General features: G+C 31.5%; 1 protein-coding gene across 2 annotated transcripts; it reads right to left on the reverse strand.

Annotated features, from left to right (window-relative positions):
• Nucleotides 1-274: 274 nt before the first annotated feature.
• LOC129220252 (CCHC-type zinc finger nucleic acid binding protein-like) lies at nt 275-25,755 on the reverse strand. 2 transcript variants are annotated; one of them, XM_054854627.1, is made up of 6 exons: nt 25,706-25,755; nt 14,500-14,645; nt 11,316-11,441; nt 5,889-6,013; nt 2,429-2,586; nt 275-975 (listed from the first exon to the last, which is right to left on the reverse strand). In XM_054854627.1, the coding sequence occupies exons 2-6, from the start codon at nt 14,639-14,641 to the stop codon at nt 864-866; spliced, it is 663 nt and encodes a 220-aa protein (XP_054710602.1). In that variant the 5' UTR covers nt 14,642-14,645; nt 25,706-25,755; the 3' UTR covers nt 275-863. The 2 variants fall into 2 exon arrangements, with proteins under 2 accessions (XP_054710602.1, XP_054710601.1); XM_054854626.1 differs by lacking the exon at nt 25,706-25,755 and having other exon boundaries at nt 14,500-14,868.
• Nucleotides 25,756-26,257: the final 502 nt, after the last annotated feature.

The raw sequence follows: 26,257 nt of genomic DNA on the forward strand, positions 1-26,257 counted from the left end.
TTAAACAAGCAGTAACATTTTAATTTCTGCTTGAGCATAAAACCTACTTTTAAACATTACAAAAAATAAAGTTTTTGCGGCTGATAACAGATAAAGATGGCAAACGTTTAAAAATATTTAGTTATATAGTTTATTTCATTAAAATTGTTAAAAATACATCAAAATAAAGTGCATGAAATTCAATTACATATGGAGGACTAATAATTCCACAACAATAATTGAAACAGCCATGCAGATACAACAATCGATGCACTAGAATTCTATGCACATAAAAGCTGGAATAGCCATCAAAGAGCATTACACTCTTTATCAACACCTTCTACAATCTTAGAGAAACCAAGATTCTATTTTAATGGTGAAATAATTATAAATTTCTACTAAATCAATTTTCCACAACAAAGTCATTACACGAACAAACCATCTTGAAATTATGAATTCATTCAACATCTGGCAATACATGTGCAATATATTAAATATGTAAAATGAATATATGTATGCACTAACATACATATCGTAAATAAAAGCATGGTATCTCACCCGAGACAAAAATTAAAATCATGAGCAATACATAAATGCTTCACCAACTTGATACAGAAAATCTACTTTACCAACAAGTGACAGGCTGACAAGTCACCCATCTAGCTTATCACAACAAAAATATCTCTCTGGATACTTCACCCGACAATAATGAAGAAAAGCAGCAACAATATAAGTGGATATTAACAGCTCATCAGCTTCAGACACACGCATCAAACACTTTATGTGGCATAATGTGTGGCATTCCACTCATCCACACACAGAAAAGGATGCCTCCAAGGCTCTATCTCAAATTGAAATTCCAAAGAATCAGATTTCTTTCATTTTTAAGCCTTAGATTCACATTCCCGAGCTATATGCCCTATCTCTCCACATGAGAAACATTTGTTTCCACGAGATGAGTTGCAGTTTCGAGCAATGTGCCCCTTTTCGTTGCACCTAAAAAATTAAAACATAAAAGCATTTTATTTTTACAGATTTTTTTATGGATACCTGAGCATTGTGTATATTTTTTGATACGATCCCAGTAGAGGAATCTTTTTTACTTTTCTACAATGTAGATTTTTAAAAAATGGCTTGAAAAGCTAACTACTTTTATACTAGTCATAAAACTTATTACAAATCAGCACCCAAGTAACAAGTGAAAATAAACTGTTGAACTTAAAGAAAAACATAACACAAAATATTTCCCCTGGGAGTTGCAAACGGAAGCGGGAATTGTTGGTTTTTCAAACAAACTAACGAAGAAACTAGAATTTGCGTCTATTAGTGTTAATAACAGTTTTTCAGCCAGAAAATCCTCAATAACAATTTTCCATTGAATAGTTGAAGCGCTCATAGCAGCTGTTTTCTCAAACAGTGGTGACAGTGACCATTACTTTTTTTTGATAATAATAGACAGATAAATTCAATACTATCAAAATCTTGGACTGCTCTACAAGATATTTTAAAGAATACTACTTCAATAATATATGTTGAATTTTGTACTGTTAAAGTATAATTGCTTTTAACAGTATAAATTTCCATACAGACACATTTTGGAGAAAAAAAGATTTAGGAAACCATAATACATAGTTTTTTTTAAAAGATGCAACTAAAATTGGAGGTGAAAACTGCCAATTAAGAAAATAGAAGAAATTTCCCGACGTCTCCAAATTCCCACACAACTGAAAAAAACACCTTGTTTAAAATGTTTCAATTGGATGAGATAAATACAGGCAGAATTTTCGGAGAAGGGACATTTCACCCAAGATTTTATCATTAAACTATCGTTTAAGCAAATGAAAATTGATATTTTACATGAACTGCCCAAAATAACAAGTTCTTGCCCTATCCTCTTTTTTCTACTCATTCCAGTTTTTACACTACCACTGTTTAGGAAAATATTCTCTCAAGATTCAAGTCTAGAAGAGATATCTTCTCTCAAAATGTGACCTGTTTGGCAAATTTAAATTTTACTATTCAGTTGCTTAAATACATGAATGAAGCATAGTACTCATTACAGACCTACTATCCTCATCTAAAACTTATTATATTACTGTAGGTACAAATGTTTGATTTAGATACACATGTTCGAAAACCTTTGGTTTTATAATTTGTTTTCTTTTCTTTCTTTCTTTTTTTTAAAGCTCTCCAAAAATAAAAAAAGCAAAAATTTCTTTATTATCATCTCTGTAAAACAAGTATTGTGCAACTTTTGTTAATACTAGAAGACTATCATTTCTGACAATGCAAATTATCAGCATGCAATAGGATCAATATAGAAACAATTACATAAAAGCCATTTGAAAGGATACTTAAGTAAACAACTCAATGAAAATGCCAAGATATCAGGTTCTGATTCAAGTCACATATGCTTTTAATCAAGATATTTATTTAGAACAAAAAATACCTGTAACAAATTGTTTCATCAGCTTCACTGTAACTCCCGGACTCAGGGCAATCCTTGCTAATGTGGCCCCCAGCACCACAGTTATAGCACTTTCTTTCATCTTTATCAGCTTCTGGACAATCACGAGATATATGGCCAATCTTACCACACCCATAACACTGCAATATCATCTGGTTAGAGTGATTCCAAAAAGAAATATAAAAAGCAAATCTTTTCTAAAATTTTTGAACACAAAAGAGCATACATTTTTGTCTAAAAAAGAAACATACTTTATAAACCAGAAAAACTATGATGGTATTCTTAGTTCCCAACTAAAAAGTAACAAATGAAACTATATTACACTATCATAAAATGTATCATCTTAGTTTCAAATGTATGAATCATCACAAATTAGAATGTCTCTGAACTTGGTTGTATAAAATCTTATCAATAGACACAGGGGAAATAATTTTAATACTTCTGCTATAATCTATATACATAAATGGCTACTTCTGTATGTAAAGGATGTCCCGGGTAATCTTCAAAACTACTGGACCGATTTTAACTATTTTTTCCCCATAGATATCTACATTCATGTAATTTACCCATTAAATGATAAAACCCATTATTAGAAAAATTCGTTGCCTTACAACAGCAATATTAACAGTAATCATACATAATGAAAACTTTGAATCCAGGCTTATCTGGAGCAAGCATGACATTTATTGCTTTCTTAGGAATTGTATCCTCATCTCTATACATAAATGGCTACTTCTGTATGTATGTACGTCCGGTGTAATGTTGAAAACTACTGGACCGATTTTAACCATTTTTTCATCACAGATAGCTACATTATCAGAAAGCAACATAGGCTATAATTTCTTTCTAAAAACTTAGTTTTAAAAAGTTATGATTTAAAACAGTAAACTTTTCATAATTTCTCAATTAAATTATTAAATATAAAACCCATTGTTACCGAAATTCGTTGCCTTACAACAGCAATATTAATAGTAATCATAATGAACATTTTGAATCAAGGCTTCTCTGGAGCAAACATAAATTTAAAGTTATTTAAGCATTTGGAAGCTTTACTTTTTACACTCTTTGCGAAATATAGTCGAGACTTTTTTTTTTGTGTGTGTGTGTGTGTACTACTTAATTAAATAAATAAAGCACACATTTTTTTAGTGATCTTTGTATTTGCTAGTTCATATTTTGTAAATTCTTCCAATTTTTATATGCCCCAATGTCATGCTTTCGTTTCAAACTGAATACTATTTCATTCTTTATACTTATTGCTATTTGACTTTTATAAGTAAGGAAGAAGCTTGATTTTTAATCACATCAAAGCAGTGTGTTTTGAGTTCTTTCAGTTAAAACAGAAAATGAATGAAAGTAGCGATTGCTTCTCACAATTATTTCTGACCCAGGCAATGCCGGGTATTTTTGCTAGTGTTACATGTAAACTTGTAAAAAGGAAAAGAAAAATTCATTTTATTTTGCTTCACTTTCTTGATTGTTCCATTCAATACAAATCACATAGGGAAAAGGTACTAATCAGTCATACTTTAAAATCGCTTGTACACAAAGCTGAAATTGTTTTTTCAATGAGTGTTCAGTACCTTTCTAGGAAAAAATGAGCTTTTCACGGACAATTTAGGATTAGTTGATAATGTGAACTTCTTCACAATAATAAAATAATAAGTAATGATTTGGTTCCAGTTCACATAAAAGTTTCAGTATTACACAAAACCTTTAACACCACACTGCAAAAGCTTCAAAACTAATCTTTAATAGTTTGTGCGTGAAGGCAGCAAGGATAACATTGACTACTACTAAACTAAAATAATAAAATAGCAACATTTAACCTTTTAAATGTATACGTTCTCAAAGAGGAGCATCTGCTTTAAAAATTCATATAAAATAAAGTTTTGCTTGTGAGGACTTTTTCTTATTTATTGTTAAAAGTAGCCTTGATTTTTTGAGTGAAAAACTGGTTTTCCTCTACAATATAAGTGGATATTAACAGTTTATAATATAAACAGTTTATAATATAAATATTAATAGTTTTCTACAAAAATTTGCAAAAATGTGCTTTTTTGTCGATTTTCAACGAGGATGATAAAAAACATTTATAAAAGAATTTTTGAAAAGCAAACTGCTTTTACATTTTACAGTAACAATAAATAGGGATCATTTTGATGACCAAACATGATAGATAATAATTTTCAACAAATTTGTAATTTTCGAAGAATTCATATCTAATTTGAAGTAATAAATATACTGTTAAAATAATCAACAAAATAGGCAGATTTAAGGTAGCAAGTGTTAAAATAACTTCTTACTGTTTAAATAACTAAAACATTGAAAACGGGTTGAAATCTCAAACACTGCATGCAATTTTTGGCATAGAAAGAGTTTGATCTATGCAAGTTTCCAAAAATAAGATTTTTCTTAAATGAGATATAATTATGAAAAGTCAGTTAAGTAAAAATATTTAAATGATTGATTAATCCAATGATGTACCGAATTTGACAGCAGTTTTTAAAAGACAAAAAAAAAGGTTCCTGAAGTTATTGGATTTTTGGGGTGTACAAATAAAATAAGAGAAACTCCATGAAAAATGGCAGTAAAAAAGTTTTTGACAAGTTTTTTTTTTTAAATTTACCTTCCAAAAAATAAATTACAAAACTTCGCCAATAAAGATTCATTTTAACGTTTCTCAAGGTTTTCAAGCACTTGAAAATGAAATTTTTTATTTCAAGTAGCTTTCAAAACTTTTTTTAAAAAGTACAAGCCATGTTTTAAGTAAATTTTTCCAGTATTTACCTCACGAACTTTTTATTAATTAACTTATCCTTGCATTCAATGTTTTCCACTTACTCAGAAAGATTTTATCTATAATTTTTACGAGAACAGCAAAAATTTTGTTTTTTAACATGGTTAGTATTCATTGTAATGCATGAAAAATAAGCATTTGAAGCACCCAACTTGTTCAAACAAATAAATAAAAAACACATAAATACATGTTAATATTAAATTACCTAGAATCTTCATGAATTGCTCCCATACTAATAATGCTGTTAAGATTATAAAATTTCATGGGAAGATTATTACATAAAGGAAAGAAATTAATATTTTAATACTTTCCAAAAGATGAATTTCTTGAGAACACCCCTTTACTCAGAAACAAATACAAGCAAACAAAGTGTTAAACTCTCTTGCATGAAAAGCAAAGCTCACAACAGTTCTCTCTCTCTCTCTCTCTCATCCCAAGTATAAAAAGAAATCTAAAGTCTAAATAAAGAACCATAATAAAGGACCAAAAATGCCCAAAAATCCTACATAACAGAATTACAGACCATAGTTTTAATTTATGTTAATTTTTAATACATAAAAAATTCTGAACACAAAACCTAGGATTTTTCCCGAATGTGGGATGAAAATACTTATTTTCATAATTAATTTTCAAATTTAATACCTTACGATCATCCTGTTCACAATCACGAGAAATGTGGCCCCTTTTGCCACAAATGTAACAAGTTTTCTCATGCTCTTTACATTCTCGAGCCATGTGCCCAGTCTTGCCACAGTTATAGCATGACACTGAAATAGAGTCATTGAGTCAAAAAATTAAACACTAATCTAACTAATTCAAATTACAGAGAAATTAGAAGTTAATGAATGACATACATTAGCTCTTGTTCTAAAAGAAAAATGTGCAATGTTTATACATTTGACTCTATAGAATCTCACTTTAACTAACATATTTGTTGGTGCATACTCAATTTGTAAAGTAAAAAATAAAGCCTTTCTAAGGAGTATCATATTTTTTTAAGAATTTACCCAGAAAATATTTATACAATCAATTTAAAAAATTATATACACTATTTAACCTTTCCCAATTTTGAAATGCCTATTAAGGTAAACAGAATAAGAATTCAGTTAACTTTATAACCAGGGATGTGCCAGCTGAAACCCACTTTTGGAGCAACCTCAGGTGCAGGAAAATAGTGACTTTGGAGCAGCTTGGCTCAGGAAAATAGTGAATTTGGAGCAGTTTGGCTCAGGAAAATAGTGAACTAGGAGCAGTTTGGCTTACCAAAAGTTTGTTTTGCAGAAGCTTGGAGCATGAAAATAGTGTAATTGGAGCGACAAAAAGTATGTTTTGAAGCAGTGGTGTTCCCACAGGGTATACTCAGGGATGTGAAGACCAAAACTAACTTTTGGAGCAATCTTGGGACCAGGGAAAATGGCCAGTTTGGAGCAGTAAAACGGTGAATTTTGAGCAGTTAGCAGCAGCAAAAATTTTAATTTTGCATCAATTTGGAGCAACAATGTGTATTTCACACAGAAACATGTGTGACATGATAAAACAGCAAAAAAGGAGATTATGGATGCAAAACCACAATAATTCCAACTACTAATTGAAGCTCTCTTGATTACATTTATTATTATTGCTATATTATTATTTTTATTTATTCTTTTTTTTTTTTTTTTTTTTTGTCTAATATTTTTCTCAAAAGACTAGTCTTGTCCTGCTCTGCTTTTTTTTACACTTCTGATTTAAATTTAGTTCACACATTTACTTTGCTTAATACATCACTGTTTAAGAGCACATTTAAGTTAGAGTGCTTCGATACCTATTTTTTAAAATTTGTTTGCTTCATGAAAATAAAAAACATATTCAAAAAGGCTAAAAATAAAATAATAAAAAAAATAAAAAGGAAAGAAAGAAAGCAAAAAAGAATGATTAAATTTAAAAACTCCCCCTCAGCAAGTTACAAGTCAGTTTCAAAGAGCTATTAAATGAGGCAGTGAGAAGCAAAGAGATGTAATGATGATGATGTCGTGTCTATGATGATGTGCATTTATATGGCTCCGAAGCAGGGTTGGGTTTTGGACTGTCCAAAACTGGTTTAGGACAGGACAGGTGGTTTTTACCGTCCAAAACTGTCTAAAACTCTCCGAAACTGTCCAAAACTATGCTAAAGCTAAAGGCGTGTAATCTACATCAATTTGTATTTACTACAATATTTGTAATGCATAAATATAAATATTAATGAGGTTTAATTAATCAGTATTTCAAAATACTTTTCTCCAAAATGTTCATTTAAAAAAATGTTTTACTTAAAATAAAATGCCAATGAATCTATCACATAAAAACTTTCTTTTGTAACAGTTGGTAGAGCCATGAAAGGAAATTCACATTGTTACCAAGACAACTAATTTTGGACACAAGGGTTTTGAACCGGTAGGTAAAAACCATGCTAACCCTGCTTTCATTTGCACACATGCACAAGCATAAGTAAATTTGTTTACCATTATGAAAAAAAATAATAATAATAATAAATAAAATAAACTCATGCATACAAATTTAAATTTGAATCAAGAATTCAATTTCTGTAACTAGATTAAAATCAGCGGCATAAATATGTTGTATGTTCACATTGAATAAATGTTCAATATAAAACTTTACTTTGATGCATTTTGTTCTGTTTTTGATGTTTTCTCACAAAATACAATTTTTCTAAAAATATAGTTTTGGACACTTTCGGACAGTTTTGGACACAAGGGTTTCGGACAGGACAGTAAAAACCAGAGTTTTTACCATGGTTTTTACCAGTGACCAAAACCTTGCCAACCCTGCTCCGAAGCTGTTGTAAACTGCCTTTGCAACTTTGACAGCCTTATCTGTATAGAGTAGGTCCACTGGGTCTTCTAAGCCGATGTTAAAAAGTTTCACCTGGATTGCTAGACAGCAGAAGATGTGTTGATGAGACAGTGGGATGTCATCTGGGCAATGAGGACAAAAGTTGGTGCAACTGCTGCTAAAGGGATGTAAGTGGCAAAATTAGAAATTTGGAGATAACCAGTACACATGGTAGGTGAACCTCTCCTTTGTCTTGGGGCAAGAATTGGTACTAGTAGCCCTCATAGTTGATGCTATACAACATGATTTTAAAAAAAATCAATGAAAGCCTACCTAGGATGTTATCTATGAAAGCCTTTTACTCAAAACTTGAAAATGTACATTTAAACCCCTTTGCTTCTCACTGTCTCAAATAATCTTTTTGTTTTTCTTTTTTTTTTTTGGTATGTCTAAGTTAATTACTTATATTTCACCTTATATAACATATATATGTAGGCATATATGTTATATAATGGACTTGATTAACAAATCTGAAGATCAAGCAAAGGCAACATTAAAACCTTTTACTTTCAAGTGTTTGATATTTAATCACAAAATTAATAATGAAATCACAATGAACAAAAAATGATTTTGAGAAATGATGTCATAAGAGAAGGAATTTTAAATACATGTGAAAAAAAATATGAAAAAAATAAATAAATAAGTAAAATTAAAAATTGAAGACAGGCTAAGAATAGGAAAAAATGCCTGAATCTGAGAAACTTGAAATATCTGCATATTTATTACCAGAGCATTAGAATTCCTTGATTATTGCTATCTTAAGTGTCTCCAACTAAAATTAGCGATCAATCTTCTGTCATGAAATCTTAAGAAACCCAAGATTAAAAACTGGTGAACAATATTATTTTTACAGATGGCATTCATTTAAATCAATTTGGATGCAACTAGATTGACATTTCAAGTGGGCGTGGCAAGAAGACCAACTTACAAGTCCTCTTCTTCTAAAAACAAAAGATAAGAATGGTTGAAAATAATGGTCATTGGTCAATATAAAATTTTTCAAGCCAAAGGAACAGAATCACATAATAAATTAAAACAATCGAGTTTTTCAAAAGCGGATGCAATCGGATTATGAAATGCGCAAAAAATCGGGACTAAGACAAAAAAAAACGTAAAAACAAGCTCCAAATGCAAGTTGGATGATAATCATCAAAAACTGCTAAATATGTTGAAGGAGCTCCGATTTTGGCGCAGAAAAGTACATTTAGTGGTCTTTTGGAGCAGTCCTTGAATTTGCTTTTTTCCTTTTTTGTGTGTGTGTGGGGGGGGGGGGAGAATGCACTGGCGCAGGATCAACGATTTGTGCAGTTTGGCTCAATTGGCGCAGCTGGCACATCCCCGTTTATAACTTTTGCTTTTTTCACCTACAACCTACCTTTTAGCTCATAGCTTAACCAGTTCAGGACGAATGAATCAAATCTGCATCAACGGCAGCTGCTCCTCTGATTTGAACGCCGCTATTCTGCGTGACAGCGAATGATACTCAAAAATCCAAATGACACGCATTTGCAGGTTAGTTTTGGAATGAAAGGTTTGATAGACATCGTTAAATGATATTTAACGGCGTTCTCATTCGTAATGCAATGTTAAATCGTCTTTATTCAAATTAGATTAACTTCCCAACTCTTTCAGCATGTTTAAAGTTTCAGTTTTAGGTTGGCATCCTTTGATGCCCAATTATATACAAACGAGGCATGCAAGTATAAATAGTCCAATCGTTTTTTCTCTTTTGCGTTCGTCAGCCTCTTGTGTGTTAGGTCTGGTAGCTGTTGGGGAGTTGTGAATTTTGCCTTCGTTTATGGCCAGGGTTTATTTTTATTAATTTATTTTGTGAGTTTATTTTAATTACAATGGATCAATGAATTTTTGGTAAGCTTTTAAACAAGTTTCCAATGTTCATTTCTTCACATTGACATTAATTCTGCATCTTCCACTGTGTAGTATCATCTCTGCTTGTATAAGCAAGTAATATTGTTGACTGACTTACAGAACTTAGCCTTTCCGCTTTCTTTTTAAACATTCTAAGTTGTCATAAGGGTGTTAGGTCCAGCCCTACCCATTTGTATCATAAAAAACTACGAGCCCAATATCATAAGTATTAGAAATGTATCAACATGTTTTTGAATTTTTGGCAGAGCAGAGTATTAGACTTCGTGTTTTTGTGATGAAATGGAATGTCGTAATTAACTTGTCGTTTTGGCTGAATCGATATATGACAAGTGTTTGCAAATCTTTCAAAATTATTTTCCCAGCATCGGCGGGACAGTGAAGATAGTCAAGATAGAAGTTTTTCTTGGACTTGGGAAATTTGTATCGAATCTTTAATCCGTGTAGTGTTAAATTTTTCTCAGAAGTTTTGTTTGCATTTCATGGGGGAGGGGGGATATAGTTGATTTGATGTCAGGCAGAATAGTGGCTGCTAAATTCAGCGGAAGACCTGGACTTGTTCCAAGGGGGGAAGCTGTAACAGTTGCACTATTTAAGTTTTTTTTTTCGGGGATATTTTGAGATATTGCTTTTTTTTTTTCTATTTTTGGTGTTTTTCAAGTTTTTTTAACAATTATGGCATCTCAGAGAATTCCGATTGAAAAATTAAGGTCTGACAACTATGTAAGTTGGTCAACCGACATTAAATTTGTTCTAATGGAACGAGGTCTGTGGAATATTGTTAACGGCACTGAAAAGGGGCCTTTTCCTAATGATGAGAAAAAGTTACTGAGCAAGAGATTAGAAATTTTCAAAATAGACAAGATGTGTATTTTGTATTTAAATGTATGTATTTAAATTTGGAGAAAAATTTCAAAAAGATAATCGAAAATCATGTCTACGCTGCCGATGCCTGGAAGGCTTTAAAAGATAATTTTTCCCTGACGATCGTTGTCAGCATATGACCTTGTTTTCCGAGTTGTCCCAATGTCGTATAAAAGAGGGAGAGTTGATAAATCTTTTCGCTGCTCGTGCTCAGCAAATTTTTGAAAGAATAAAGTCTATAGACGCCAATTTTTCTGAAAATTATTTGATTCCTCAAATTTTGCGTCATTGCCCTCAGAGTTTGACAATATTTGTGAAGTTATTCTTAGAACTACTGCACAGGAAGCTTTTCACATGAATTCGGGCATTTTACATGAATAGCAAGTTGAGTGCGATGAACTAAAAACTATCAAATATAAAGATAAATTCTCAAAAAAATTTTACTTTCATCAGGCGCACTGTCACAATCTTTAGCAATGTGACCAGCTCCATTGCATCTGTAACACCGATCTTCAGTTTCTTTACAATCTCTGGCGAAATGACCAATTCTGTTGCATTTAAAGCATTTTTCTAAAGAAAGAGGAAGTGATTTAATAAGAATAAATAAAATTGAGGTGCAGGATGAATTTTTCAGTTGCTGTGAAAATAAAAACAAAAAAAAAAAAAAAACTGCAAGTGAAATAAGATGCAGGAAGTTTTCCCCGTGCACGCCTCTTCATGTTGCCTACAGGTTGGAAAGTCATTATTTGTTTCACTCTCCTATTTCTAACACCTCAAAAGCACAAAATTACAGGCAAAAAGAAAATCAAAGTCATTGGATAAATTAGTTACGAAACTAAAAGGGCCCACCGGTTACTAGCAAATAACTAGAAATTTGAATTTTCAGGTCTAACATAAAGCCGTTAGAGATATATCTCCCGTCAAAAAAAAAAATTTTCTTTTTCAGCACCAGATAAATTCACACATGAACATTAATAAAAATTAGCAGGCAATATATTTAAAACTAGTACTAACTTTTTAACTGAATTCTGTGCCTCAAAAGTGTTTGCGAATGAAAAACATATTGAATTGGTAATCAATGATAAACCTAATGAGATTGATATGATTTGGCTGGAGTTGATGAGCATTAAGAGCAAAAGATTACGTTTAGGGAACATTTATAGGCCACCCAACTTAAGCCAGGGTCAAGATGAACAGATGTTTAGTATTATTAGTGACATTTCAAGCAAGGAGTCAGTCATCATAATGGGAGATTTTAATTTTCCAGGAATTGATTGGAATAATTTTTAACACAGTAATATCAGAGAAGAAGAATTTTTTGAAAGTAATTGGTAACTGTTTCTTAGATCAAATTGTAGCTCAGGGTACTCGACAGGACGTGATTTTGGATCTAGTTTTCTGCGACATGGGAGGTTCTGTTCAGGGGTTATGTGTAGGGGAACACATTGAAGATAGTGACCACAACAGTATTAGGTTTGGGATTAAATTTGATATGCACAAAGTAGAGAATTTTAGGTTTGTGCCCAATTTCAGAAATACTGATGTTGTGACACTTAGGCAGAGTTTGAAAGCAGTTTCTTCTTCCGGATTGGACAATAGCAATGTGAATCTTCAGTGGGTAGAGTAAGGAAAATCTAGCAAAAATGGCTGGGGATCATGTTCTCTTTAGAAGAAAAGGTGTCAACACAAAAATGTGACCAATGTGGTTCTCCAGGGAAACTAAAGGCGCTTTAAATTACAAGCTAGCCGCTTTTCATATGTTTAAAGAAACTGGTCACTATGCAGATAAGCTCCAATATTGTAAGGCAAGGCGAAAATTTAAGTATTTGGTACGGATTCAGAAAAGAGAGTTGGAGCAAAGCCTGGCAGATAACATAGACAGGAATCCTAAGAGGTTTTTTGCATACGCTAATTCAGGGAAAGTTCGAAATAGTCATATTGGGCTACTGGTTGATGAGCACGGAATTTTAATTCAGGACGATAGTGATATTGCTAATATTCTTAATAACATTTTTTTGAGTTTTTTAACAACTGTATCTCAACAGTTGACACCAGCAAGACACAAGCTATAGTACAGCTTGAGGACTTTGTACTTTCCAGGGATGACGTTTTACTTCTTTTGAAAAAAATTAAAGAGACTAAGGCTCCGGGACCAGATAATATTTATCCAAAAATTTTAGTTGAATGTGCAGAGGAATTAGCAGATGTAATTGTAAATAATTTTCAATGCTTCTTTTAAGGGTCTAAAGGGAGTGTAGGAAATTATAGACCTGTGAGTCTAAATTCGGTGGTTTGCAAAATTTTTGAAACATTGATTAAAATTAAGATAGTAAGTTTTTTAGAGACTAAAAATCTATAGACTAGTTTTCAGTACGGTTTCAGGAAAGGTAAATCTTGTGTAACTAATTTACTACATTTCTATGACAAAGTTACCATGGCTTTGGACAATAAGAAGCCTGTAGATGTTGTTTACATTGATTTTCAAAAAGCTTTCGATAAGGTACCGCATGTTGCTCTACTTAGCAAATTAGCTGATATAGGAATAGGAGGGAAAACTTTCATTTGGGTAAAAAATTGGCTGACCGGAAGGAAACAAAGAGTAGTTGTAAGGGGAAATTATTCTAATTGGAGTGAGGTCTTAAGCGGGGTTCCTCAAGGATCAGTGTTAGGGCCTGTTTTGTTCATTGTCTTTATGAACGATATTCACAAAAATATTTCTGGGAACATGAATTGTTTTGCTGATGATGTCAAAGTTATGGGGACTGTAGAAAATGAAGAACAAGCAAATCAGCTGCAAGATGATCTAGATCATATTACGGAGTGGGCTGATAAATGGGGTATGGCTGTTAATGTTGGGTACATTTAGGGCATGGAAATAAGTGTACAAGTTATTATTTGCAAGGTTCTGTCATTAGTCAGGCTGAAAAAGTTACTGATCTGGGCATCTTAATAAGTCAGGATTTAAAGGTTAGTCAACAGCACAGCATAGCTAGTAACAAAGCCAATAAGATGCTTGGGTTCATCAATAGATCTATTTCAAACAAATCTAAAGAAGTTCTTCTGCCCTTATATAGAAGTTTGGTAAGACCTCAATTGGAGTATGCTGTTCAGTTTTGGTCTCCTTATCTTAAGAAAGACATTAATGTATTAGAAAGGGTTCAAAGGCGGGTTAAAAGGCTAACAAATGGACTTTCTCATTTAGACTATGATTCCAGACTTAAAAAGCTAAAAATGTACAGTCTTGAGCAAAGAAGAGACCGAGGGGACATGATTCAGTTGTTTAAATTTGTTAAAATGAAAAATGTTATGGGGCTAAAGTTTAGCACTGAAAACAGGACAAGGGGTCATTGTTTTAAGCTATTTAAATCTCAGGCTAACATGGATATTAGGAAAAATTATTATTTTACCAGAGCAGTGGAACCTTGGGACAATTTACAGGAAGAGGTGGTAATGAGCAAGGGAGTAGATAGTTTTAAGAAGGTCATTGATCTTCACTGGGGATTGTAAATTGACTAGGACCAGCCTAGCTGGGCCCAGAGCCTGTTGCTGGTCGTCACTTTTGTATTTGTATTTGTAAGTTAACTTTGGTCTTAAGTGCTTTTATTTAAAAATTAAAAATATTTGATACCTCTTGGTACAGATCGCATATCAACTCTCCCTCCTCGGCCTCCTCTACTTCTTGAGCCAATATATCTAATTCCTCCATTTTGTGTACATTCTCGAGCAAAATGACCAGTTTTGTGGCATTTATAACATTCTGCAGAGCTCATTATCCTGTAAATATTGATTTAAAAAATAGATAAAAAGGCAACAAAATGTAACTTAACATATTCAATAAAAAAATTTATACTAAAACAAAAATAGTGAATTAGGTTGATCTTATTTCCTTTAAAAAGCTAATGCATATGCTTTAATTTCATTTAACGTTAATACATTACTAAATATTTAAATATTGAAGTTTCACAAATTATTTGCTTTTTTATGAAAGGTTTTTTAAATTATACAAAATATGGACTCGGAAAAATCCATCAATATACCTTATTTAATGTTTTTTTTTTTTTTTTAATTTATTTATTTATTTATTTATTTATTTATTTATATAGTTAATATTAGAGTTTAGTAATAACTTGCACCAAGGCAGATTTCTCTTAGTTTGGAGACTCAAGGAAGTCATTTGCCTACCCAGGGTTTGTACTCAATTTCAGAAATGAAATGAAGGAGTTATAGAGGAGTTTTGAAGGAGTAAAATGAGTTTTTGAAGGAGTACTTTTGGGGTATTCTTATATAAATGTTCACACTTTTTTTCAACATATTTTACCCCCTTCCCTTTTCGTCACACTTCACCTTACTCCTTCCCTTGTCTCATGTCATTTTTCATAACCATATTTTTATAATAACTGTGTAATTTCACTTTTTGTCTCCCCGTCAAGGCATGACACGTAGTTGTGGATGACTCTTTTTAGAATGTCAACACTGCAATTTACTAAACAATTGTTTTTTTAACGCAATGAATTAGAGACGTACCGAGTAGCACTTTGGCCGAGTAGCCGAGTACTCGGCCTTTCATTACTCGGCCGAGCACCGAGTTACCGAGTACTCGGCCTTTCACTACTCGGCCGAGTTACCAAGTACCAATTATGTTTTAAGAAGAACCACCGATACACATGTGATGAATTTTGAACTTATTGGAATAGTTGTATAGACCTCCATGTCCATATAATAGTTTTTAAAACTAAATTCCTGCTGAAATTTAATTATGCATTATTTAAAAAAAATTGTTTTATATATATATATATATATATATATATATATATATATATATATATATATATATATATATATATATATATATTTGACAAAAATTTTACAAAAGAATTATTTTTTAAATTAAAAATTAAAAATAAATATAAAAGGTATGATTAATCAAGTTGGAATTAAAACAAATTGTACCAATCTATTATAGTTCTTGTCCGCCAAAAATAAATAATTTTTAAAAGCAAATAAAACAAATGTGCAGGAACGCTGCAGACACGTGTTTCTGCGTTACAAGGAACGTCTTTTTCAGTGCATAAAATGTTAGCTAAAGACTGTAAAGACATTCGACAAAAGAATCCGATTTTTGTTGAATGCCTTTAAATGAGCACACATTTTGTGCATTGAAAAAGGAATTACTTGTAATGCCAAAACACACTGCACTGTGCTTTTAACGTTGTTTTATTTCCTTTTATTTTTTACGCAAAGGTATTTTTATATTTCTTATAACTAATTTTTGTTTGTAGCAAAAATACATTTTTAATATAAAAATTCCATATTTTCTATACTTACTTTTTGCACAATTTTTAATAAATAAGTTTTATTAACTTTGGGGACATTAAAATAAAGATTTATTCCCTTGAAGCATTACAAACTTCATTACTCTCAAAATTTAAATTTAAATTGCAAATGATTGCAGAATATTATATGTGATTGCGTTTTTTTATAAATTTTAATATCTGTCTTGGACAATATTCAATTTTTTGCAACTACTCGGTATTGGCCGAGTATCTGATCAAAATTTGGCCGAGTACCGAGTAGTTACCGAGTACTCGGTACGTCTCTAGCAATGATTGTAATATAGTACATCTACTTATGTACTTTTAAATACTTAAATAATAATTAGGCAAACTGACTTTTGTTGCTGAGAGTGTGGTGGAGGGAAAAGCAATGATCATAAAACTTGAAAAAATAGCCAAGCACCATTTAAGCATGTTTTACTTCAATATTATGAAATGTCTTAGTCATCTGATACTAATAATATTTTCACATTCAACTTTTCCATAACCAATTTGTAAATCACATCTTTATGAAAAAATATAAAAATCAAATTACTACATTATAATTGCCGTTAATATCTTTGCCCTTGGGATGAAGTTAAATTGTCGATCGAAGTATTTTAAATTACTGTCATAGAAGATTATATAGTCTTGATCTAAAAAAAGAAGGAATTTTGAAGGAGTTAAAACCAAAATGAAGGAGTTAGAAGGGCCCTTCAAAAAAATCTCCTAAATGAAGGAGTATTGGAGGAGTTTTCAAGGAGCGTACGAACCCTGCTACCCCCTCCCCCTCATGGATTTCAAAAACATAATGTAAATACATATTTGCATATGCATTTTGATGGTTTTTTCGAATAATATATATTGAACATGCAACTTTTGTCCCCCTCCCATCTGAAAATTTTTTTGAATGGATGAGCCTAACCAAAAGGAATAACCTCTATAAGTTTTGAAACAGAAATTATAAAGTGGATGCATAATCAACATGAAACTTCTACTGCTGCACTTATGGATGAAGAACTATTTTCAAGTGTACTGTCCAACCTGTGCAGTTGTCCAACCATAGAATTTTGCGAAAAATACCTATAGAAGGAATATTTATTGAATTAAAGAATTCAACAAAATGTACAAATCCACAATAAGTATCGTAATTTATCAGAGCGTATCGATTTTTGAAATCTGCTGTTAAGCAAAGATGAAAATTGTTTCGATAGATGTTGTAGAATGTAGATACACTATCTTTCTAAGCCAGAATTTTATTTGTTCATATTTGAGAAAAAAATGGCAACAGATCTTTCCTCTCAATGATTTTACTCACACCAATTTAAAATGAGCTTGCAACAAACACTAATTTTTCAATTTCAAGGATAGAGCTAAGGAGCTATGATTCCCCCCTTTGGGTTCAAAGTTATTTTTAGCTGTGTAGAATTATTTTTTCCAAATATCCCAAATTGGCTAAAAATCCTTCAGATGCAAATAGCCAAAACTATACTTACTCTCACAAATCCGCTCAATTTTTTCCCGTACCTTAATCTAGACATTGCAATAGATGCCTTCTGGGTACAATGGGGGATTAGTTTTCTTTGTGGTCTAGCTTTTGTAAATTTTGCAAGTTAGTGGTTTTTATTGTTTTGTTTTTTCTTTTCCCCAGTAAGTGCAATACATAGTCCCTCGGCTGTTTTTCAAAACCAGTTGACAGATCCCAGGGGCAAGAATCTTGTCTCTTTTGTACCACTAGAAGGGCTTATTCCTGCTCATATCCATAAGCAGTCTTGCATAATGTAGACAAACTGGCGAAGGCGTTCGCAGAAAATTTTTGGCTCTGCAGAAATTTTTTAAATCTGCTAACATTAATTTAAAAAAATAAATAAATAAAATATTTCTTTATTTTTTTAAGGAAAATTTTAAAAATTCCAGTTTATTTCTGCTAAAACCTTTTAAAGCACATGTATAAAAAAATGGTTTTGGCAGTTTTCTTCAGTTTATGAAAACTAAGCACTAACAATATGTTACTGTAAAAAAATGATTTACAGGGTTCATACTCATTTTTAAAAGTAAAAATTAAGGACTTTTTAAGGACTCTCTCTCAAAAAAAAAGGACTTATCGGGAAAATAACTAGATAGCTTTGCGTATACCATTTTAAAGTTTTCCCGGGGGGGGGGGGGGCAAAGTATACGATACACATATTATATATATACACATGCACAAGTGCATCAGTTTCCAAAAAGCAGGGAGAGGCCCAATCAACTGGGATGTCCCATTATCAGTGAATAAAATTTTAAAATTTCACATCATAGTGATCCAAGAGGAAAATGGAGAACCCCCCCCCCCCCCAAGAAAAAAAGAGTTCTTAAAATCAAGCAGAAATGAGATGAGATCATGAGTGCCCTTTGAGTCCATGACATTCCAAAATTCAACAAAAAATGGCGAATTAACCAGTTTCAAACATAATACGAAAGTTTTTCCTTATTAATTAGGCTTGAAATGATTGGGTAGTAATTAATATAATAGATAGCACATATTGTTCTTAAAAAATAACATTTAATTCTCAAATTTCAGTCATAAAAAAAGATTAGGAAAATGGGGATAGCTGTAGAAAATTAGTTGCATATTAAAGCATTATCATTTAGCATACATGATTAGAATGAGAGGCAAATTGAAGGAAAATAACTAAAATCTTTTTTCTTCAAGATATTTAAACTAGTGTTTTGTTATTATTGCTTTTGATCTGTTATTGTTACTAAAATCCTATTTCGAACAAATTTGCTATATCATACTATTTCTCGCAAGTTTGTTTATTTCTATATAAATTTAAATTTTGAAAGAGAGAAAGCAATTTCTAACTCCTGAGTCCTTGAATAAAGCGGTTGATGGAGCCAGAGTTCAATCTTGGCTGTATCACTCAATAATATAAATATTATATATATATATATATATATATATATATATATATATATATATATATATATATATATATATATATATATATATATATATATATATATATATATATAATTGATTATCCTTTTTCCTTGCAATGGAACTCATAGTTTGGTTTAAAAAACTTCATATTATTTCACGATTTAAAAAAAAAAAAAACTGAAGTTGCTTTATTTAATCTTTAAATTCCAAAAAATTTTACAGGCTGTAAAGCCTAACCAAAACCTTTAGAGATTCACCATAAATATATTGAAAGCTTTTTCAAATACATAAAAATAGTAACCATGACAAGTTTAAATACAATCAGAGACTGGGAGTTGGACCATATTTTTTCGATAGTCTTTTGCATTTTTTCTAAAATAAATTTAAGAAATAAAAATATTATTGAAATAATGAAAAAAATAAACAGATATAAAGTAGCATATTGTAAAAAAACCTTCCAACATTTAAAAAGATTGAAATATTTGCAGGATGCAAAAAGATTGCAATCTCAAACAAGGCAAGCAATTTTCGGCGAAGCACGTGTTTAACGTGGTCGGCATGTCTCCAAAACATACGTTTTCGGCACATATCGCGGATTATAAAGATTTGAAGGGGTAAAAACGAAAAAAATAAGAAAAAGGGGACCAAACTTGATACAGTGGTTAAAATATTAAGGAAATTTTCAGAAAATTAAGGACTTTTTAAGGGTTTTTTAGGGACCTTAATTTTGCTTGATGAAATTAAGGGTTTCTTAAGGGTTTTTTAAGGAAGTACGAACCCTGATTTAAAGCACTTTTTTTTCTTTTTCAGATTTGAATACAAATATAATTCTTTATTAAAGGGTGAATTAGGCAAAATAATCATTTGCAGAAAATTTTCCAGTTAGGATTTGTGTTCGCAGAAAGCTTTTACATTTTATCTAAGTCTGTCCATAAGCACGAAGAGTCAAAAATTATAAGAGCTGCAGAAATGTAAGACCAATTCTTAGAGCCTTGACAGCTTGCTGTCAAGAGTGAAATAAAATTATGGGGGGGGGGGGGGGAATGAGAAGCAAATACCGGCCAACCAAATGCAACAGTCCAGACATAAAAGAGCTCAACAAACAATTGTTCCTGAATGTGTTTAATTTGATTCATATATTTGGTACTCTTCCCGTTGAGACAAGTACACCAGAACCAGAGAGAAGTTTCTTGAGCTTACACCGGATAAAAACTTACCCAAGATCGACTATGGCCCAAAACCGATTGAACGGCTTAGCCATGGGGCATGTTCACAAGGAGAGGAATCTTTCTATATAGACTAGAGATGTACCGAGTACTCGGTAACTACTCGGTACTCGGCCAAATTCTGATCAGATACTCGGCCAATACCGAGTAGTTGCAAAAAATTGAATATTGTCCAAGGCAGTACTAAAATTTATAAAAAAAAGAGCAAGCATTATATTCTGCAATCATTTACAATTAAAATTTATAAGTCAAATTTAAATTTTGAGAATAATGAAGTTTGTAATGCTTCAATGGAATAAATCTTTATTTTAATGTCCCAAAGTTAATAAAACTTATTTATTAAAAACTATGCAAAAAAGGTAAGTATAGAAAATATGGAATTTTTATATTAAAAATGGATTTTTGCTACAAACAAAAATTAGTTATAAAAATATAAAAATACCTTTGCTTAAAAAATAAAAGGAAATAAAACAACATTAAAAGTACAGTGCAGGAACACTGCAGACACGTGTTTTGGCGTTACAAAGAATTCCTTTTACAATGCACAAAATGGGAGCTCGTGGATTTAAAGGCATGCAACAAAAGTCGGATTTTTTTTCGAATGTCTTTACATTCTGTAGCTCATGTTATGCACTGAAAAAAATGTTCCTTGTAACGAGGGGGGGGTCAGAAACACGTGTCTGCAGTGTTCCTGCACATTTGTTGTATTTAAAAAATTATTTTTGTTTGGCGGACTAAAACTATAATTGATTAGTATACAGTGAAACCCCTCCTGACGGACACCCCTCTTATGCAGACAAATTTTAAATCCCCAGTTCCAATGCAAATAACATTATTAAACCCCTATCCTGCGAACACCTCGCTATTGCGGACAAAAAAATTGTCCTGTTAGTGTCTGCATTAGAGGGATTTTACTGTAATTTGTTTTAATTCCAACTTGATTAATCATACCTTTTATTTATTTATTTTTAATTTTAAAAATAATTTTTTTTGTAAAATTTTTGACACAAACAAAATTGTTTATGTAACGCGTAATTGAATTTCAGCAGGAATTTAGTTTTAAAAACTATTATATGGACAAGGAGGTCTATACTACTATTCCAATAAGCTCAAAATTCATCACATGTGTGTTAAAGGTTCTTCTTAAAACATAATTGGTACTTGGTAACTCGGCCCAGTAGTGAAAGGCCGAGTACTCGGTAACTCGGTACTCGGCCGAGTAGTGAAAGGCCGAGTACTCGGTACTCGGCCAAAGTGCTACTCGGTACGTCTCTAATATAGACATTATAAAGTTATTCTGTGATAAGAAGAAACGCAGATTTTCAGTGAAAAATTGGTCTTAATGTTTCAAATAAAGTTAATTTTTTGATTAATATCGAGTTTGTATTTACTTATCATTTGACCATAAAATGGTTTCCTTTGTTTCAGAACAGTTGAAATATAAGAGATGAATGATGGTTTTCAGGGTGGCGACAGGAACTGTGAAAAAAAATTCCCCGACTTTTCCCTGATTTCCCTAATTAAGTTCACCAAATTTCCTGATTTACGTTACCAAGGATAATGGTTTTCTTTGTTTGCTATACTTGAAATCCATTGTATGTTTGTACAAAATGCAGTATTTTAAACGTTTTAAGTTGTGTAAAGTTGTTAAATTAAAGATATCTAGTAAAAAGATGCTACTTTTTTTATAAAATAGTTAAAAAAAATATATCAAGTCAATTTTTTAGGGAAAAAACCCTACAAAACAGTATATTAAATTTTTCTTCATGGAAAGATTATAGAAAATTTTTAAAAAAAGTAATTGAAATTATTTTGAACTAAATTTTCAAACAGTATAATAGTTGTTGCAAGAATAAATAGTAACAGTGAAAGAATAGAAGTAATGTAGTTATTCTTATATAACTAATTGACATATTTATGCAAAACAGATGAAACCATTTGACATCCATTCATAAAGAGCTTTTCTCTAATCAAGAACATAGGTTTTAATGAATGAGTACAGCATTTTAACAGTAAACAAATAAAAATATTTACTTAAGTAAACACAAGTTAACTCTATTTCAAATGATTTCAGTATGTATCGAAAAAAATTCTTAGATTGCTTTTGTAACAAACAACTTTGAAATGAAAAAAAAAACGATTAGTTAATTTTAAAATATATAAAAGAAGAATACAACTTGGTTATAAAATAAAAGGATCACTTAAGTCTGAAGAAAGAAAATCTTTATAATCTGCGGTGACAACAAATAGTATAACGGAAAAAAACAAAGTTTTTTTTTATTGAAAGTTCAATTTTAGCAATTAAATTAAAAACGTGAAGAAGTAATAACTTTTAAGCTTTTATCAGTATTAATTCAAAAACCAAAGATTTCTTCTTGAAATCGTGATTACAGTACGCTAATTACTTTGAGACAATGGAATACAAGAAAAAGGAGCTAAGGCCTTTCTTCCTCTTTGCCTGTATGGTTGTTTATTTTATGTAGCATTGAAAGCGTGAAAGGAAATTTCACCCTAGGTAAAATAAACAACCTAACAGACACAGAAGCAATCTTAGGAAGTTCATCCTGTGGTTTAATAAGTAAGATTCAATACTTTGACGTTGAGGAAAAAAGATGCACAAATATGCGGCGGTGTATAATCGCACCTCATTAATTTTACTTTTTTTTTTTTTTTGAACACATAATTTGGCGGAAAATGTGTAGGGAATTAGAGTTCTTAATTTTGTAAAGCAAAAAATTTTTTTTTTCTTCATAAAAATCAATTTTCCCTGATTTTTTGTAATTTTTTCAAAATTCCCTGAAATTTCCATGACTTTTCCCTGATTAATAAAGTTCCCTGACTTTTCCCTGATCTCCCTGATCTGTCGCCACCCTGGTTTTAAATTTTCAAGTTCTGCTCCCCCCTTGGGAAGGGTCTAGATTCACCACTGTTCGATTTAATATTGAATGTTCCTTAATAATCTCTTTATAGTGAATAAAAGTAAGGTTTCAAAGAAATTCTGGAAGGAAGTCTATGGCGGACCTGCGTCCAGGACACCCCATAGCACTTACAGCCTTGAAATTTTGTACAAAATTACTTTGAGCCCCGGGGGGGTGTGCATCTGGGGTTTTATTTTTTCAAATTTGAATTAGTTTTTATGTAATTAATTTTTTACGCTCAAATTTCGCAGAAATTGCCTATTAAAGGAGCGAAAAACTACTTGCACACATTAATATTATCTATCGTAGGAAAGAGTAGAATCTTCCACGTTCTACACAATTTGTTTCAATGCTCTAACTTAAATACGGCGGGAGTTATTTGCGTATTTAGCTGGAACTTTTTTAGGCTTAGCTAAAATTTAGGCACTACTTTCTTCATTAAATCTATCAGTAAAAAGCGAAGGAATTGTCCCACAGTTTTCTTTCTGACACCACTGGAAAGTGGATTTTTTTACTCCAGATCTAACTAGACCTATGGTCGAAAAACTAAGCTTCTATCTCCAAAGGAAAAACAGTTACAAGCCATTAATAACAAAGTTCGAGTAATTTCATCTCCATTAAAATTGTTAATGTTTTATTTGGCGTTGCCATAGTTACGTCTTTTCAATTCGCTTGATTCTTTTTTCTTATTCACAAACTTTAAGAGTTTCGATTTTAACGGGAAATCTTAGGCTCAAATTAATTCAAACCGAGCTAAAGAGCAAAATATATTACTTGAGTCCATGAATATGAAAACAATTTTTCAAACATACAAAACTACAGTTTTGCAATGCTCAGGAGCCCCTTAGCCCTTCCGACTATGCAAGTTCGTACAAGTTATTTTCAAACCTGGGGAAGGAGTGCTTTTTGATCCAAAAGGAGCTGATAATGCATTTTTAATGTTTCTTTCTAGTTGACCATTGAAATCTTTGCGAATCAAATAAGATTGTGATGCAATCTTTGGGGGTTGGTGAGCGTTCGCGAGCAGGGGCAGAGCCCCATAGTATATTTTTTAAAAAAAATTAAGTCAACTCCTACTTAGATCTAGTTTTTCCCCATGTGTGGAAACTCTATTTATATTGCTTTAAAAGCTGGAGATAATACTAATCTGAAAGCTTTAATAAAAGCATTGCTCAACAATGACCGTGAGCAACAATGAATTTTTAAATAAAGGCTTACCAATACCTTGTCGTGAAATTAGTTTAAAACAGTTGTAATTCATGTTCTAATTACCTTGTAACATTGGAATGAATTTTACCCAATGCAGAAAAATCAAGAGTTTGTTTGAATATTTTATTCTAATATGAGCATTTTTTTTTAACCCTCATATTAAAATAATGCTATTTTTGGGTCCTAAAACTAAAATTTGAGCGGTTCAGTTATTTTCTGGCAATCAAAACCCCTCTAAATTAATTCTCGGGTGCCCAAGTACCTACCTGCCAAATTTGATCAAGATCCAAAGTAAACTAAGGATTTGTAATAGGGAACATACACACATATTCTGTTTTATTTATGTGATAATCAAATCTCACAAAAAGAAACTCTTACAGCATAGTAAAATGATATTCAGATTAATAATTTATAAGCACCTTACATTCAATTTGAAGAATTATTTTATCCTGAGATGTAAAATTTTATAACATTCGAAAACATTGTTTTCGATTGGGTTTTTTTTCCCCCAGATAAGAGTTAGATTTAATTGAATATTCAACCTTGTCCTAGAGATCCCAGGTTTAACAAGAGCCAGGGACAACCCTTGATACAGTAGATCTGAAAATTTTTCACATGGCAACCAGATAAAAAATTTAGCCGAAACTTCCACTTGGAAAAAAATATACATGAAATTTTACTCATTAAATAAATTTTAGCAAGATTTCATATCATTGTAAAATTATATATTCATCATATCATGTATCAACCATAATTCCATATTTTAAGGCTTCAATAGACAGCAGAAAATGAGTGGAATCAATTTATTTACAATAAAAAGAAAACAAAATGGAAATATTTGGAGATTATAAATGGATATTATGAAGATGGAGAAATTTAACAGGTCAAGGTCGAAAAGAATACATAGTTTTATACGAAAGACTCGTTATTTCTGTCAGAAAAAAAAATCAAGAATTAAATTAATAATACAGTAATGCAACCACTCTGTTTACATCGACTTTACATTTTTAATTTCAAAATTTCTAATCGCTATAATTCGAGGAGTGAAATATCAAAATATTCTTTCTCGTACTTGAACATTTGTACTTTCTTAGCATTATACTTTTAAAATCATTTGTAACCGAAAGCACTACAGAGAAATAAAATCGTATTCACAGTACTTTATGTACCTCAAATCCTAAGCAAAAAAAAAGATTTTCACTTCATTTTAAAACAGGAATTTAAATAATGCCTCAAAATCACATACTCCCTTGCGACAATTATTCGTGAAGACAGAACAATATTAATTCAGTACGAAATACAACACACTCCGATCTCTTCTGAAAGCGAAAGGAAAACCTAGAAACATATACAAAAAAACTTCTTCTTCCAATATGGTATTGATAGCGAAAATCTCATTCGCGCGTTCACATTGATGCCAACTTGGGACAAAATGGAATAAATAATACAATGCTTGCGTTTGACGAGCTCAACCGGTAGCGAACAATTGATTGATCACGTGACAATTGTGACGTCTGCTAATGCTAAAGGCTAAAGCATTAGAGGTGACGTCATTATTTTGACCGGTGAGCTACCGGTCGCTCATCGAACACAACCATTGTTGTCTTACTGCTTATCGTGCAAAAAAGAAAACTAATGAATCATAGTACATATTTTAAAAGATAAACCACACACAAGAGAAGAAGCAAACATCAGAAAGTTAATTATCTTTGCTATATAATAAGAGGAAACTCTTCTATTTTTAACAATTTGTCCTCCTTGTGTTGTCTAAATAGCTTCTGGGGCTCCGTAATTCCCA

This window comes from Uloborus diversus, chromosome 4, assembly GCF_026930045.1.
Source record: "Uloborus diversus isolate 005 chromosome 4, Udiv.v.3.1, whole genome shotgun sequence".
Classification (NCBI taxonomy): domain Eukaryota; kingdom Metazoa; phylum Arthropoda; class Arachnida; order Araneae; family Uloboridae; genus Uloborus; species Uloborus diversus.